This window comes from Myodes glareolus, chromosome 8, assembly GCF_982192425.1.
Source record: "Myodes glareolus chromosome 8, mMyoGla1.1, whole genome shotgun sequence".
Classification (NCBI taxonomy): Eukaryota; Metazoa; Chordata; class Mammalia; order Rodentia; family Cricetidae; genus Myodes; species Myodes glareolus.
Window position 1 is genome coordinate 20,292,109 of NC_142033.1, and position 17,972 is coordinate 20,310,080.

The 17,972-nt window shown below is 36.1% G+C and overlaps 1 protein-coding gene across 1 annotated transcript; it reads left to right on the forward strand.

Annotated features, from left to right (window-relative positions):
- The first annotated feature begins 1,252 nt into the window (after positions 1 to 1,252).
- LOC148121122 (UDP-glucuronosyltransferase 2A3-like) lies at positions 1,253 to 16,273 on the forward strand. Its single transcript, XM_087908901.1, has 6 exons — positions 1,253 to 2,004; positions 7,603 to 7,751; positions 10,439 to 10,570; positions 12,210 to 12,297; positions 12,697 to 12,916; positions 15,606 to 16,273. Exons 1-6 carry the CDS (start codon positions 1,284 to 1,286, stop codon positions 15,898 to 15,900), a joined length of 1,605 nt encoding a protein of 534 aa, XP_087765027.1. The 5' UTR covers positions 1,253 to 1,283; the 3' UTR covers positions 15,901 to 16,273.
- The last annotated feature ends 1,699 nt before the right edge of the window (positions 16,274 to 17,972 follow it).

Here is a 17,972-nt window from a genome sequence, read left to right on the forward strand (position 1 = left end):
TTTTTAGGCCATTTGTTAACCCTTTCATACACTGGGAATTGCATTTTTGATGTTTTGGGGAGTGTTTCCTATGTAAGGTCACTAACCACTGTGCAAACTATACCTGAATATTTTGATTTTGCTACCAATTTGATTGTGGTATTTTATTTTATTTTTGTGATATTTTAAATGATTGTGTTCTAGGACTCTATATTATCAAGCCAAAACTTCCAAAGAAATATGAAAAAAATTAAAGGATTACTTTTAAATTATAAATATTGGGGATCATGGGTATGTACAAGTGAGTGCAGATGCCTGCAGAGCCCAGAGGCCTCTGATGTCCAAGAGCTAATGTTTTACATGCCTGTCAGACTACAGACAATGGTGCTAGGAACTGAGCTTAGATACATTTTCTCTTTACCACTGGGCACTCTCTCCAGCTACTGAAATTTGAAATTTTGAAATTTTGATAATCCATTTCTCAACAAGTATTGAGGCTGAATATAACTCTTAACACGTCATGCATATAGTAGCAACTGATTTGCCATTCTCTTTAAATTAAAATAGTACTTTTCCACTTTATAAAATACTCATCCTTAAAGATTCAGCTGAAGTATAAGTGCATCCTTCCCTTCCCCTGGCCAGTCCATTTCTATTCCGACTTTCCTTTCATGTCTTTGCTACAGACATCACCTCACTCTGATTCCTCAGGTTAGGAACTGAGGCAGAACTTTGTTTTTAAATCGTTGATGAACTCTTACTTTTCATCCATCTTAAGAACTCTAACCCTATGGTTCCATCCACAGGCTGAGATAATATTCTCCATGATAAGCTTTCATTGAGATTTAAAATGAACCCAAAGTCCCTTCTTTGAACTTGGCTGCTTCCTGCCCACTCTGTGGTCCACACAGTGAACCGAAAGCTCCCCACTTCAGTGATCATAATTCCAACATCATTTTTCTTTAGCGTGTTCTTCTAGACACCTAGTTCAGCAATCTTCACCTAGCTTCCTGCTGACATGCATGTGCTATGCCTGCTACCATTACATCATTAATTTTAAAATATTACATTTTGTCCCATTTTTTAAAAGCTCAAAATAGAATTGTTAACAACTGGGTCCAGTTCTTCATGACTATCACTCTAATCTCTGGAACAATGATCTACAGGCACTATATCACACCGTTATCTCTTGACCTGTGTGTTTTCGTAACTTTGGAAGTTAATATTTAATCTATTTTATATCTAAATTATCACTTAACTGAGTAAACGCTCAATCTCCACTGAGCAGCCTGGGAAAGTGCACAATGGCATCTGAGAAGTGGACTGTGGCAGTTTTTCTGCTTCAGCTGTGCTGTGTCGGCTGCGGCTTCTGCGGCAAGGTCCTCGTGTGGCCCTGTGATATGAGTCACTGGCTGAACCTAAAGACTATTCTTGAGGAGCTTGTGCAAACGGGGCATGAGGTGACAGTGCTGAAATTCCCCAGCATCATTGTGGATCAGATTGAAAACTCTGCGCTGAACTTTGAGAATGTTCCTTTGTTGGATGGAAATGAGACTCCTGAGAAATTTCTAAACTATTTTCTGCACCTCGCTGTGAATGTTATTCCACGTTTGTCAGTTTGGCAAGCAGCAAAAATGTTTCAAGATTTGTTTATTCAATTTACTGCAAATTTTGAAGAGGTCTGTAGGAGTGCATTGTACAACCAGACATTCATGAACAAGCTCCGGGATGCAAAATACGACGTGATGGTCATAGATCCCGTCGTTCCCTGTGGAGAGCTGGTGGCCGAGGTGCTTCAGGTACCTTTTGTGAACACCCTGCGATTCAGCATGGGATTCACCATAGAGAAATACTGTGGCCAGCTTCCGGTTCCACTCTCCTATGTACCAGTTACCATGGGTGAACTATCAGACCATATGACCTTCCCAGAAAGGGTGAAAAATATGATGCTGTCACTGTTTTTTGAATTTGGGCCCCAGCAATATGACTTTGCATTCTGGGATCAGTTTTACAGTGAAACCCTAGGTAAGAGACTGCATTTCATGCTAAGCTAGTTGTGAGTATTTTAAAGCTTAGGACATTTTTAAATACAATGAAAGGAATGCATTTTATAAACTTTGTGTCCATGTAAAACTTTACAAGTGGAAGTGATGGGGAAACTCAGCCAATCACATTCTGTTTAGGGTGTGTCCCCTGGGGGAAAAGAAACTAGATAAAAATCCAGGTGTGCTTGCCTCTTCCATTTTTGTTCCCTGCGCTTCTGAATCTCTGGAACCCTGGTTTTGTAAGTTCCCTTTCTTCTGTTTATTAAAGCTGAATGTTTTATATTAAGCTAGTCTGGTTAATTTCTAACTAAGGATCAACCCATCATTTGAACTACTAAATTGTTCTTTTGTACCTAATTGAGGAAATAGAATGAAATCATTTTACTATTATTACCCTTTGTTTTTAATTGTTAAACTCTATGATAGTACTTTGAAATGTAACAGATCATTATCAATTTTAAAAATGATGTACATATAAATATCAATAGAATAGAACATGATTTTATTTGCCAGATAGGAAAAGACAATTAATTCCCACTCATTTTTTGTATCTTTTCAAGGATGGTATGGCTTTTTATTGTAAACAATATATTGTTACTGAAGTAAGAACTATTTATGCCAGTCATAAGATGAAATATAAACAATAATGTCAGGATGAGAATAATTCAATGTCTATTACATACCTCTAAATTTCAATCCACAAACATTTCCAATTGCAAATTATTTATCTAAAAATCTATATCACTCCATCAATTGAGGCACCTAATATTTTAATAACTCTGCTAGTAAAGGAAATCATGAAATGCATGATTTAAGCATCCTTGGCCATCTAACACAATCAAATTTAAAATATTAACATATTTTGTATACCAGCATGTCTTTCTGTTTGTTATTTAGTATATCATTTAGATTCTAGTTAAGAAAAAAAAACTAAATGGAAAGATAGACTCCGTCTCAGAGTGAACATCCTGTTGCAAGACAAAATTAGTCATTCATTAGAAAACAGAATGAAATAAAAAAATAAAGTATAAGCCCTTGGAGGTGAAAACTTTGACTGTGCTTTAGCCTCTGAAGAAATCAAGTCTTTTAGAGATTGATAGTGTTTCCAGGTTTCTGTGTTGAACTGTCTGAGTTACATTCCAGCATTGCTTTTACCATGAAAATGCATTTAGGAAGCTGTCCCGGTGACTGTGACAAATTTTCACCCTTTTAAAATGGGTTATATTTCTCAAAACTCTGTACGATCAAAGTTCAGCATCAAACACTGCCACGCCTTGAATTTAATTCCAACATTTACTTTACTTTAATTCCAAACATTACTTTCCAATGTTTGGATGAGGCAGATGCTCCCCACTGCTCATGTGGGGGTCAGAGGACAGCTCCGAGTCAGGTGAGTAAACACTGATGACAAAGCAAGAACCTTTATCTTGCGTCCATCTCAGCAGTCCAGGGCTGGATTGACTCAGACCTATTCCCTCGTCTTGCAGACAACTTCTTTTCCTTGCATTATTTAGCCACCTCTCTGAAAATATGTCTATAGTTTTCTTTCTAGAGAGATGGCAGCCGTGATCAATTAAAGTCCCAGGTCTCAATCCATGTCATAAGTAAAATATGATTAGTGGCTTGACCTCAACTTTGGCTGAGAGATAATTGGAATACAGGAGACCAAGATACATTACTGTCCACCTTTGCCACAGGAACTGTGAGTGAAGCCTAACTATCTTCTACTCAGCAGGGGCTCACTGGAGGGGCAGGCATCTTAGTGCATGACTGTAAAGTTTGCCACTATTCTCCCTGTAATTAAAAATTATGAGAGAACATTCATTTTATTTAATCTTTACAGCAGGTAGGACAATTAATTGGTTTTTCTCCTTTGGCAGCTTACATAGTACCTTCAATACTGTGAAAGAAATCCCTCAGAGAGGAGGATTCCAGGACAGTTCTATCTGGATTCCTCTACATTCTATTTCAAACTTGTACAATCTTTTCATCCACAAGATCTTTGAGATTTTATAAGTCACTAATAGCAAAACCTTGTATTGCTTTAGGTATCTCCTGGGCTCCTCTAGAACAACAATTTGAAGGAAGATTTCCCATCTCAGGAATTGAGATTTTTGTTAGTTTATTATTCTTGTGGGCCTTGGAGTTATTATCACTCTGTGTGCTTTGTGGCATAATTACATATGTGTGTGAGGAAATACACTTTTGTGCATTTTTGAGTAAGCTTCTGAAATAGTGTTTCTCTATTGCTACCACGATTTGCTGTCAGCTGTTTTCTTGATCTTAGTCATTGTAATTGGGGTAGGATGAAATAGCTAAATAGTTTTAATTGTCATTTTTCTAATGGTTAAGGATATTAAGCACTTTTAGAGTTATTCCTTACTTAGTTGTGTGTTTTTCTCAAAAAGTCTCTTTACTTTTTGAGCACTAAGTTTTAATTGCTTTGCTTGTTTTCCTGATACTTTACATTTGAGTTCTTTGTATATTCTAGATATTAGCACTGCATCTGATGTATAACTGCAAAATATTCTGAATCAGGTGTGGACAATTTTACCATAGTTGATCATCCTCATGAAAAGGTTTCCTAGGCTGGTCTACAATTCAGGGAGTGTAATACAGAAACCTGGTTAGTGAAGTCAGACTTAAAAATATGTTCTTGAGAGGGTTAAGAAAACAAGTTTTTTTTTTCTTTCTTGTCACTCAAATTTTTCCCGTTCTATTCAGTTTATGAGGTCCCATTTGTGAATTGCAGTGCTTAATTTTCTGCACTAATTTTTATAGGATTCTTCGAGGGTTTTTTCCCAACAGTTTCAGGTTTTCTTGTTTTCACTTTTTGAGATCTTTGCTGCATTTGGAGCTGCTCTTATACAAAGTGATAAATACTGGTTAACATCATTCTTCTCCATGTAGCATCCATTTTCCTCGACATCATTTGTTGAAGATGCTGTGTCTTTTGACATCTTTGTCAAATAGGAAGATGGTTGTAATTATATACACTCACATTTATGCCTTCTACTCAGCTTCATACCTTGAATTTGCCTTTGACTGAAGGTAGATGCCATGGTGGAATACTGCCTATGTTTTGCTACTAATGGCTTCGCTCAGCCCACTTTCTTATACCATCCAAATTTCCTTTCTAGTAGTGTTATTGCCTTCACAATGAGCTGCACCCTCGGACAATAATCATTACTGTACTAAAGTTTTCCTAGAGGCCAATTGACCAACAGAGATTTACTCTTCTCAGCTGGGTGTGGATGTGTGTCAAGTTGACAACAGGCAGACCACACAGCTGACTCCTTGTCAGGATGACAGAAAACGTATCACTATTCATCTATATCTTTCCTTTCACAGGCAACCAAAATATATGATGTTAATATTAATAATGCATATGAAGCATAATATAGCTTTAAAAGTTCCACAATCTTTAAAAGTTTCAACACTTGAAAATCTGAAGTCCTTTTAAAAACATACAGTTTCTTTAAATGTCCAAAGCCTCTTAATATGGACCCTTGTAAAATCAAAAATAAATTACATACTTTCTAACTCCAAGAGGGAAGAATCAAGACACAGACAAATAAAATCTAAGCAGAATCAAAATTCAACAGTGAGTGACTCAGTGTTTGTCATCTCAGAACCACTCATGAACTTCTGGAAATCAGGTGGCCTGTGCAGTTCTGCTTCTTCAGGTCTGCCTCTGTAGTATGAGCAGCTTGTTGTCCAGGTTCAGGTCAGTTTCATTCCATAGCTGTAGTCATCCTACGGTATTTGTATCTCTCTTATGCTAGACTGACCCTACTGTAACTAAAGTTATCCCTTCTCCAGTGGTCACTTCTTGCCTCTCTTCAGGGATTTCAGTCTTGCCACAAACTGACAAGCTCCCGTTGTTCTCCATCTAGGAAGGCATCTCGTCATGCCTTCAAAACTAGTCCCACCTGGATGATTCTTACACATTACCAAGTTCAGCTGTCAACACAACATGCATTCTGGGTCACCGCTGGACCCACCGTATTGCTTCTTTATGTTGTCACTGAAGAAATTTGTGTATCTCTATCAGGAAAAAGAAAAAAGTGATATACAATTAAATTCCACTTTTTAATGTGTCCCATGTTCTGTTTTCTTGCCGGGTACAAGAAATGTTTCCACTACATTGAGCTTTTCTCAGAAAGTTTCTCTTGTTGGCAAGAGGACAATGTTTGTACCCACAGGAGGCAAAATGTCTTAGTATAGTTCAGCACTAAACTGAAATACGTCCAGAAATTATGAGGAGATTGAGTTGATTATGTTTTACTTTATCCCAATTTTGAAGTCATAAGTTATTCTATCAAATTTATATAATTATCCTATCAGATAGTATATCTGCCATTTTTATGTGTCTAAGAAAGTAAGAATAAAACCTAGATATATCAGTAGTAGACAGTTTTATTATCATTAATCGTCATCATAAAAAGGTTTCCTAGGATGATCAGTGTAATACAGAAACCTAGTATTTAAATCAAACTCAAAATGTGTTTTGGGTAGGTTAAAAAGGTAAAGTTATTTTTCCCTGAATATTAGCCTTCATTCTACTTTTTCATTTCTTCTCTTCTTGCCCACTGATCAACCTGGATCAGTAAGTATCTCTTCATTGACAGGATCTCGAATGGGAAGTGTCTAGGGGCTGTGACAATAAAGGAAAAGATGGGAATGCTGTGATAGGAGGGTCTTGCACAAGCTATCTTATTCCAAGCATTCTTATTAAAAAGTGCAGCATCTTATATACTATTTACAGGGGAGAAATGGGATGAAACCAATGTGAAGCTAATCAAACAATGTTGCACAAGGGGAAGACAGGGTATCTCAAGACCATTTCAGAGCAAGCATGCACACACGCACATGCACGTGAGCGATCGCGCGCGCGCGCACACACACACACACACACACACACACACACACAGCAGACTTGAAACTGCTAATGATAGCCACATAATGATGGAAAGTGTTTGTTTCTCTGGATACAAAGCCACAGCTTCCCCAAAGACCTGGACTTAGGCCATTACTGGCTCTGACAGGCATATTCCTGGATTTGGGAAAGAGCTGTATTCCTTCTCCTTTGATCAGGACCAAAGGAAAGCCTTGGATCAGCCAAGCCCTTAATAATATATCATTGACTTTATTATGAAATTATAGTTACTACTTTACTACTTCCAACTCCTGGTTTCTCTTTTTTTCACAATCCGTCCTCCCTTCCTTTAAACATATAATCATGATAAACATATTAGAGTACTGAAATTTTCATCTTAATAACTCATGTAGAAATGTGGGACATTTGTAAACTGCATTTTTATGTGTTTTAGTGTTTGCTTGCATGTATGTCTGCGTGCCACATTTGTGTCTGATGCCTGTCGATGCATCAGATTATAACCTACAGCTATAGTTACAGATGCTTATGATCTGCCAGGTGAGTGCTGGCATACCCCAGGTTCTCTACAAGAGTAGCAAGAGCTGTTGCCCACTGAGCCTCCAGCCTCCCTATAATGCACTTTTTCCTCAGCAAATATGACGCTAATGTTGTCCACTCATTTTTCTGCATGTTCTAAAGGAAGACCCACCACATTCTGTGAGACCATTGGGAAAGCTGAGATTTGGCTAATTCGGACATATTGGGACTTCGAATTCCCTCGTCCATATTTACCAAATTTTGAGTTTGTGGGAGGACTGCACTGCAAACCTGCCAAGCCTTTACCTAAGGTAGGTCTGTGATGGAGAAGATACTAGGAATTCTGTGATATAGTAGCTGATTATCCTTCAAGGTTGATAACTTTAGTAATAGAGATACTAGTATTAGTAGCTTCTCTATACTAGGGGAATTTATGTTCCTCATCATAGGTAATCTTTGACGAAACTTGTTGGATCTTTCCAACTTTACTGAAGAATTTAGGATTAAGAACCAAAGGGGAATGATGTATTAAAAGTATCTGTGTGTCTGCATTGTGGATATCACAGTAAATAGTGGAAAAAAATCATGAAGATCACCAAGGCGAATTCCTCATATGCCTGGCAGAGCTGTGAACCGGAATCTGTGTCCAGTTGTTTGATAGAGAAAGATGTCTTCTTGAGAGATCTGGGCAAATATATTAGAATTTAATAAGTCAGAGAAAACATGTATTGAAGGCCTTCAGAATCAAGACATCTCAGACATGATAATTAATTAATTAATCTTAGGCAATAATTGATATGCTGACCTTTATTGCTGGAGTGATAATCAGCAGAAAACAAACAAACAAAAAAAACAGGGTTGACAGTGATGAGTCTGAATTTCAAGTATATATGATAAAGAATCAAAGATTTATTACTTCACTGAAGAGAACTTTTAGAATCCTAAGAAATGGCTCATTTGTTTGAGAGTCATCGGCATCAAGTAAAAGTAATAAAATGGGTAGACTCAAGAGATATATAGGTCCTCTATGAGTATGAAGTCAGGAGTTTTTGAAGTAAAAAGAAAATTACATATTATATCTTTGAAAAGTGAATGCCAGGAATGTTGAAACAAAAATCACTGAGAATAAAAGGAGATGACATGTAAACAAAGTAGGAAGACTGTAGAGGGTGAAGAGACAAATATAAATGTATTTGATTGCTAAGTCCTAAGGCACATAGTTTTCAGAAGATTGCAGATTAAGTGTTTGTTTTTTTTTTCTGGGAAGTTCTGTATTCCTGTATAGGTTGTGGAGGGTGTATTTAAATGTAACTTTTATTTTAGTTTTATGAATATGTTTTCTTATATTATAGTTGTCACCAAGCTCAACTAAATATTGCAGTGTAAAATTTAATGAATCAATATCTAAATGATACAGAGATGGCTTGCATGGTAAACTCCATGACACACTATTAGATTTAATTTCCTAAAGTCCCTCCATATGTAAAACTCTACAAAATTGTTTAAACTTATTTCATAGGAATAAAGGAGAGCCTTCTTTCCAAATGAAAGCTATCTAACAAAATAGATGCTGACCAAGGAAATGTCAATCGCAGCTTTCATATTTTTTGAAATGTAGAATAAGGAAAAAATGAGGTTCACTCAAGTAAAAGTTCAACGTCATTTGGGTTGTGTGTGTGTGTGTGTGTGTGTGTGTGTGTGTGTGTCTGTCTGTCAATATGTGTTTCTATGTAAGTGCCCATGTATGAGTATATGTGTGTCTGTCTGTCTGTCAATGGGGTATTTCTATGTATGCCTGTATTTGTGAGTTATAATATAAATATATATTTGAAAATAAGTTAAACCAATCAAATAATGTACCTGTAAATCTCAGCACTTGAGGGTTTCACGCAGGGAATCTTGAGTCTGAGGCCAGACTGAGATGCGTAACAAAACTGTCTCTAAAACAAAAACTTACAAAGTTATATGAAGTTCTTAAAAATCTTAATATGAGCTGAAATAGCAGTCTTCTTTCATCCATTAATTGTAGAATTTTGGCCACAAAGGGCACAGGACATATTTCTAGACCGTGGCATTCTCATGTTATTCTGTGAAGAACTCAGTTCCATTCTTGCAGTGCAAATTTTTTAAAATGTGAATGTTCAGAGAAGTTTATTTTTAAATTATTTATTTACTTTGACTATAAGGCTCCAATTACTGTAATAATTTTTATAATAATGTGGGAGATAATCCAACAGGAAGACAATAAGCATTGTCCACAAATGCCATTGAGATTATAGCAGTAAATTAACCATTATGTTCTTCTTAAGTATGTAATTCTAAAATCCCACCACTAACAGATTTCATCTTGGTTTTGTGAAGTAGGGAAGATAATATATAAATGAAAGTAGTCTTGATTGTTTGTGTAACAATCAAGAGAGAAGGTGGATCAATCTAGAATATTGTTTATGTAGCAGACTTAATGATATTAAAATCATAACCTTACTTCCATGGTATAATTCCCCATTTTCTAAACAGCTCTGTTGCATGAGGAGTGTTAAATTTTGAAAGCAACAATTCCATTTACTTGGAGAAAAGTTGCCAGGAGTTGTTTCTTTCTATATTTATTAAGTACCATGGTTTTACTGAATATATTTTATGTATGTTTCAGAGAGCTGTCTCCTATTTAAATACGTAGGTAGTTCTACAAGGTGTAATTAATAGATAATTAATTAGATATTATTAGATAAACAATATGTAAGGTATAATTAGATAGAATTAATCTAAGAATTTAAATCTTTTCAGTTTTACTAATTTCTTTCCTTTTTCTCTTATGGTCATGTCTGTTTTTGAGACATGTCTTACTATGGTTTCCAGCCTGGCCTGAAACTCACTATCTAAACCAGGTTTTCCTTGATTGAACACACAGAGATTTGCTTCCTCTGCCTTAAGGCATGTGCCCGTGTTGAGTGGGGCAGGCTGGTGTGTGTTTTTAATTGACAGAATGTTATTTTTACAGGAAATGGAAGAATTTGTCCAGAGCTCAGGGGAACACGGTGTTGTGGTGTTTTCTCTGGGGTCAATGGTCAAAAACCTGACAGAAGACAAAGCCAATCTCATTGCCTCAGCCCTTGCCCAGATTCCTCAGAAGGTTGGTACATTCTCTTGATATTGGGAAACCGTGAAGCTTAGGGCTGCCAAGAGAGCATAGAAGACAGGGTTCTTTGAAGGTAGAAACTTCAATTTGAAGGTAGAAACTTAGGGACCACAGCTGAGACCAGTATGCAGTAAATATTGATCGAACATGTAAGTAGCATCAAATGTAGTTACGTTTGATCATTTGCCTACTAACTCTTAGCATGACTATGGGAAAACATGTTTTTGTAGTCTTTGATCTGTTTTCCTTTACTGCCCTCTCATGCATTATGGTCCCACCATAGATCCCCCCCCCCACTGTTTCCACTCCTACCTCCCCTCTTCCCCAGATCCATTCTTCCTCCATTTCCCTTCAAAATAAGTGGAGGCTTCCCAGGAATAACAGCTGCACATAGCACAATAAGTTATAACAAGACTAGGCACAAACCCTCAAAGAGGAAGATCCCAGACCATGTGAAATTCCATGACCTGCACTGAGTCCTAGCAAAAAGTCCAATTCACGATTTAGCAAAGTGGCTCACAAGATGTGAAATGCTACAGACAGAGCAGAGAGAGAGACCAGGCTTAAAAAGTATTATAGGTTTTTTATTAGGACTTTACCAAAGTGTACTTCATCTACAAGTAGAAACCTCAAGTCATGAATTCTTCCAAAGCTGAGGAGTCTATGCTTTCAAGTATAGACTTGCAATAGTCAAAGAATATTAATTTTCTAATTTATACTTAATGAATTTAAACAATAGAATCCTATATTTATATCTCTATGTAGTTTTATATTTATATGCAAGAGAAAGTATACAAAGATGTATGAAACATGCATTCTAACTATGCTTCTGAAAACTTGTTTGTTAAGGTCTACAATATCCTTTAATTTTCTACATTTTAGTTATATGAAATTTTCTTTCTCTCTGCAGAATATATTATGTAATAAAATGTTACATTTTAACCAAATAACTTAATCTAGTCTAGAAACACAGAGAAACACGCATGCGCACATGCACACACACACACACACAAACACACACAAACACACACACACACTGAGAGAGAGAGACAGAGAGAGAGAGAGAGACAGAGAGAGAGAGAGAGACAGAGAGAGAGAGAGACCAAGACTAGAGAGGAATGAAGAAGAAAGGACAGAAACAAAGAGAAGATGGGAGGCAAAGTCAAATAAGGAGGTGATGTGAAGGGGAAGAAAAATGTCAAATAAATAATAAAGAAATTTACCACAAACACTAAATCAAGTTATATTTTTGGAAAAAGAATCACATTTTAAACATGATAATTAAGATCAATAGAGCTTGTGAAATAAATGTTTATGGCATTCACATTCATAGTGGTTTGATCCCAATATTCTGATTGATTAAAATTTCAATTCTTGTTCCATCAGCTGTTCAGTCCTGAAGATAAAGGTGGTAATATTATGCTTATCAGACTATTAGGAGAAGCTGTTGAGAATAGGTCCGTATGAGCAGGTCTACTATATCTCTCAGGTTTTACAAGTGGCCCCAAATATGCTTTCTCCTTGAGGATCATCTATTCAATACAGGCTGTCTTTATTCTAAATAACAACATGGCCAGACCACATCCTCACTGTGTGTTTTCAGCCTGCAAAATCACAACATTTTCTTCAACAGGTTATGTGGAGATACTCAGGCAAGAAGCCAGCCACTTTAGGATCCAACACGCGGCTTTTTAACTGGATTCCCCAGAATGATCTACTTGGTAAGTCCATGGGGTCAAAAACTATGCAGTCCGAAAACCATCAGATCAGTTGACAATGTCGAATCATTTATATTTTCACATTGCAATTCTTCTTTAGAGACAACTATGATTAAATAATTAGCTGTGAAATTAAGGGTTGTTTTGCTTTTTGTTTTGCCTTGGTTCACAAAAGAGCATCCTCACTTGGGAATCTCATCGGTTTTCAGGATTCCATCCAATTTCACCATTCCAGTGGTACCTTCTCAGTCAGTGAAGAAAGGGTTAATTCTATAGAAGAAATGTCTCATGTGCCCAAACTTTGTAGGCTGTGTTTTCTTCTTTAGTGACTTACACTATGCCTTTTGTGCAAACATGAGAGCTGGAAATCTATACTAATTTGTCACTCTGTTCCTCAAACAGGACATCCTAAAACCAAAGCCTTCATCACGCATGGTGGAACAAATGGGATCTATGAGGCTATTTACCACGGGATCCCTATGGTGGGAGTGCCCATATTTGCTGATCAGCCTGACAACATTGCTCACATGAAGGCCAAAGGAGCAGCCCTGAAAGTAAATTTCAACACAATGACAAGTGCAGATTTACTCAGCGCCTTGAGAGCTGTCATTAATGAGCCTTCGTAAGTCTCACCGTTTGGAAATCCTGTCAGCCACTGGTTAACTTTTCCATCGTTCTGGAAATTTTCCAATGTTTCATATCTTACATTTGTCTCATTTTCAAAGAGGAGAAAATAAAACAATTTCCAAAAAATGAAAATGTTTTTCTCCTTTCCTGTCTACTAAAGTTAGCTCCTGAAACTGGGGAAAGTAATTGCTTTGAAGATTGTTCTAATCAATACATTTCAAAAATAGTTTATTAATAAACAAATTCACTTGTAGTTCTTATTTAAGAAATAAGTATATAAGCCCTTAGGTAAAATTGTTTAAAAGTCAGAATTATATGCTAAATATTATTTTTTCAAAATAAATTTATAGTGTTATTGAACATTACAATTATATACTAGTTATCTCTGAGTACGCATATCAATATTTATGCTACTCAAGGAATATATTTCAGGAGATAATCTTTGGGCTAGGAATGTCAATGTTTCTTAGGCATGAGCAACTCTTTTATGTAAATGTTAACATAGCCTTGTGAAACATTAGACTGTTACTAAGTTCTTAGTGATAACTTGATTTATTTTTATTAACTATCAGAGTGGGTACATTTTATGCTTCTTTTAAACATTAATGCACAGAATTACATTTAATTATTAGTTTTAAAATTATTGATCCGAAAAAGAATCATAAATATTAGACAACTCGCATATATACATATATGTATAAATAGTATATACCTTTAGACCGCTCATATAAAAAGTATATATACATTTATAAATATATATATATACATGAAAGTGATGCTTTAAATAGCCATAAGAACTTTTAGAAAGCTCATATATATATATATATTATAAAAGTATTTTTAGAAATCTCATATATATATATATATGAGATTTGGCATACATATATGTATACTGAAATGGTATTTAAGGTAAAATAACTTCATATTAACATAAAGGCAAATAGTATATCTAAGATTGCATGGGAGCATGGGGAATAGTGTTTTTATTCCATTATCTGATTCTCTAAAATAAGTAAAAATTTCAACAGGGAACTGGGAAGGGTCCTCAGTGTAAGCTCTTGCTGTGAATAGTGAGAACCAACCTGAGTTCAGATCTCCCGTGTTCTAACTTTTGTTTGTAATACCTAGGTGTGTAGAGCAAAATATAGAGGTGTAGAGACAGGAGAATCCCAAAAGCAGACCAGCTAGGCTGCTGGGCACAGCAGTGCACAACAGACCCTGTCTTAGACAAGGTAGAATTTGAGGACTAACACCTAGTGATTGTTCTCTGACTACTTACTACATGTGCATGTACCACCACTCATCATGTTCATTTACATATGCAGAGATAAAGAAAGTGCAAGAAGATGCATTTTACTATGTATTACACATATATAAATGATAGTTATGTTAGTTATTCAGGACATTTTAACAGTTTTATGCCTAAACATTTGGTGACTAAAAGGTGAATTAAATTAATGAACAAAGGTCTTTATTGTCCTGCCTTCTTATAAAAATATAATTTAAAAAATTTAGTCACAATGGTTTCTGACACATATATGTAAATTTGAAATTTAATCTCTAAGCAGAAAACCTTAGTGGAAAAGCAAATTTGTAAATATTAGTATTTTATCACCAATCTAGTTTGCCTAAATTTCAGCTGCATGGTCCTGTGAAACTATATCTTGATTCTATTTTTGGTTCAGTGAAATAAAAAAATAGAAGGGTTTTTTTTTATTTGTTCTGTTTTCTTCTTTACAATGAGCGAAGTAGAATATACATAAGTAGTTTCTTGCTATGGCTAGTGCACCAATTGCATCCCATGAGTCTGATGACCACTATGCCTCTTGCCCGGGTCTAAGGAAGTCAACAGCACTGTAACAACTACCCACAAAACACATACCTTCTCTCATTGTCACCAACGAAATAAAACCAAATAGAATCAACAAAAGGCAGAATAATTCTGACTCAAAATTAGGAAACTAAAAGAGACAACATATGTTGCCTTTTATATATATAGATCCCAGCAATGGATTGTTTCAAAAATGATTAAACCTTCACTCAATTTTTTTTTGCCAAATGACTGAGGCAACTGATTTTAGAGAGATTTTTTTATTTCATACACAACATCCAAGTCCTTGTACTTGTACATGTCATTCTCAAATGAGAGTAGTGATTTTTGTATTCAGTCACACATTGCTAAGAGAGAGAGAGAGAGAGAGAGAGAGAGAGAGGTTGTCTTTTGGATCACACGTATGTATATGTACATGGAGGAGTGAGAGATCTCAGAACACTAAAATAACTGCTTGTTTCCTGTATCTATAGCACAAACTACCTAGATTCTAGTGACCATCCTATGTGCAGATGTACACATGTACACACACACATATGTGCAGATGTCGCCTTTCTTTATCTTGGAACCTTTTTGAGCACTATAGTTCCTGGGACATCACAGTTCTATCAGAAGAAGGAGACTAAAGGTTTGATACTGGATCCTACAATTTTTCTACGTCTGTATTTGATCACATCGTCTAAGAACAGATTACTTACACGACTTTTCCTTTAAACTTCTGACCGTCCCTGAAACCAACAAAGTTACAGAAAGTATTAAGGATGTCTTAAACTTATATAACTGATGTCTTTCATAATATATAAGATGTTTCATAAACAATCAATAAAATAGTCTATATGTGTTTGTCTTTTAGTTATAAAGAAAATGCCATGAGGCTTTCGAGAATTCACCATGAACAGCCTGTGAAGCCCCTGGACCGAGCTGTCTTCTGGATTGAGTTTGTTATGCGCCACAAAGGGGCCAAGCACCTTCGTGTGGCAGCCCACAACCTCAACTGGCTCCAGTATCACTCGCTGGATGTGATTGGGTTTCTCCTGGTCTGTGTTGTAACTCTGGCATTCATCATCACTAAATGCTGTTTGTTTGCTTGTCGAAAATTATGTTCGTCAGAAAAGAAGAAACAGAGAAACAGGAAAAAAAAGAACTAGGTCTTTCTAGGTTTGAGAAAGTCCTGAATGATAGTTATATCGATTCTAGCCACAAGGAACTTGCATTCATCTGCTTTTATACTGTTTTCATGTATCCTGTTCTTTTTTGACAAAATATCATGTTAAATGTTAGGTTTACTTCATCTGCTCACCCTTTTTGGCTGTCATTTAGTAGGCCATCTTATCATTCTCTGCTTACTGTCCTTCAATATGAAAACGGTTAATTCTAAACGTGTTCTATAGAAATCAAGTGATGACTTATAGTATGTAATTGATATATGTCACAAACCAATCATATTATCTAAGAATGATCACAGGAATTTAGTGTGTTATGAGAAGATACTTTTCTAATAAAAATGAACATTTCTATTTCTCCAGTGTTGCAGGTATTAGAGCATGAATTCCTTTTATTTTTTGAAAATCTATTTTTATTTAAAATAATGTTTCATGCAAAACATTTTTCTTCCCCAATTCCTCCCAAATCCTTGCCATCTCACTGCCCAACCAAATTCATTTTCTTTCTCTCTCAAAAGTATATTTAAAATGTCATTTTTTGCCACAGATCAATACTCCATTGTGTAATAGTATCATATTTTCTTTGTCCATTCTTCATTTGAGGGTCATGTGGGTTGTTTCCAGGTTCTGTCTATTACAAATAATGTTGCTATGAAAATAGTTGAGCACACATCCTTGTGGTATTATTGAGCATCCTTTCTAGGCATATCCAAAAGTGATATTGTTGGGTCTTGAGGGTGGATCTAGAAAAAAACCATACTGAGTGAAATAACCCAGACCCAGAAATATAAATAAAACATGTACTCACTCAAAGTGGCTTTTAGACATAAAGCAAGGAAAAACCATCCTACAGTCCACAACCCCAGTGAACCTGACAACAAAGAGGACCCTAAGAGAGACATATACGAATCTACATAGGAAGGAGAAAAAAAAACAAGATTTCCTTAGTAAATGGGGAGCATGGGGATCATTGGAAAGGGTAGAAGGGGAGAGGGAAAGAAGGGAACTTTCAGGAAAAATGTATAGCGCAATAAAACTATATATATACATTATATATATATATATATATATATATATATATATATATATATATATATATATATATATATATAGAGAGAGAGAGAGAGAGAGAGAGAGGGAGAAAATGAAATTGAAAGATAAAAGTGAAAGAAGAAAGGAAGAAGGAAAGAAAAAAAGAGCCAGGCAGTGGCTGAGCCGACCTTTAATCCCAGAATTTTAGAGGCAGAGGCAGGAGAATCTCTATGATTTTGAGGTCAGCCTGAGCTAGTTCCAAGACAGGCACCAAAGCTACAGAGAAACCCTGTCTCAAAATAGCTGATAAAAAAAGAAAGGAAGGAAGGAAGGACACACACACACACACACACACACACACACACACACACACAGACAGAGTCAATAAGGCAAAAATCAAATCAAAAGTACACACACACGCACACACACACACACACAAACAAACAAAATACGGACCCTTCCGTTAGTTAACTACTCTTGGATATGAGGCCTGACCCAGTGTGTAGTTGATATACCCAGTGAAACTGTTATAGAAACTTATTTTCCCTCTCACAGTAGGTATCAATCACAAATAACTCTTAGATAGGGATGGGATTTTGTTACCATTTCCCCTTGGTGCTGGAAATTTGTTTGGTCTGGACCTGAGCAGGTCTCCAGGATGCTGTCATATTCTCTATGAGTTCATAAGCATATCAGTTCTGTCATGTATGTAAAACACTGTTTCCTTGGAGTTATCCAAACCTTTGTCTTCTTTCTCCTCTTCTTCCTTATTGATCCCTGGGCCTTTGGGGGAGGTATTTGATAAAGATATCCCATTGTGAACTAAGTGCTCCAAAGTCTCTCACTCTGCACAGTGCCCAGTTGTGAGTTTCTGTGTTACTTACTGTCTACTGCAAGAATAAGCTTTTCTGATATACGTTCAGTGAGACATTGATCTAGAGGTATAGCTCTAAGTCATTAGCAGTCACTTTGTTGCCACATTCCACTTGTAGAATAACAGTAGTAATTTTCTACTGTTTCCTTGG

Excerpts from the sequence above, each read along its gene's own strand:
- LOC148121122 (XM_087908901.1), top strand. The coding sequence starts at position 1,284 with ATGGCATCTGAGAAGTGGACTGTGGCAGTTTTTCTGCTTCAGCTGTGC. Across the intron at positions 7,752-10,438 it reads CTGCCAAGCCTTTACCTAAG|GAAATGGAAGAATTTGTCCA; the intron begins GTAGGTCTGTGA and ends TTATTTTTACAG. Across the intron at positions 10,571-12,209 it reads TTGCCCAGATTCCTCAGAAG|GTTATGTGGAGATACTCAGG; the intron begins GTTGGTACATTC and ends TTTCTTCAACAG.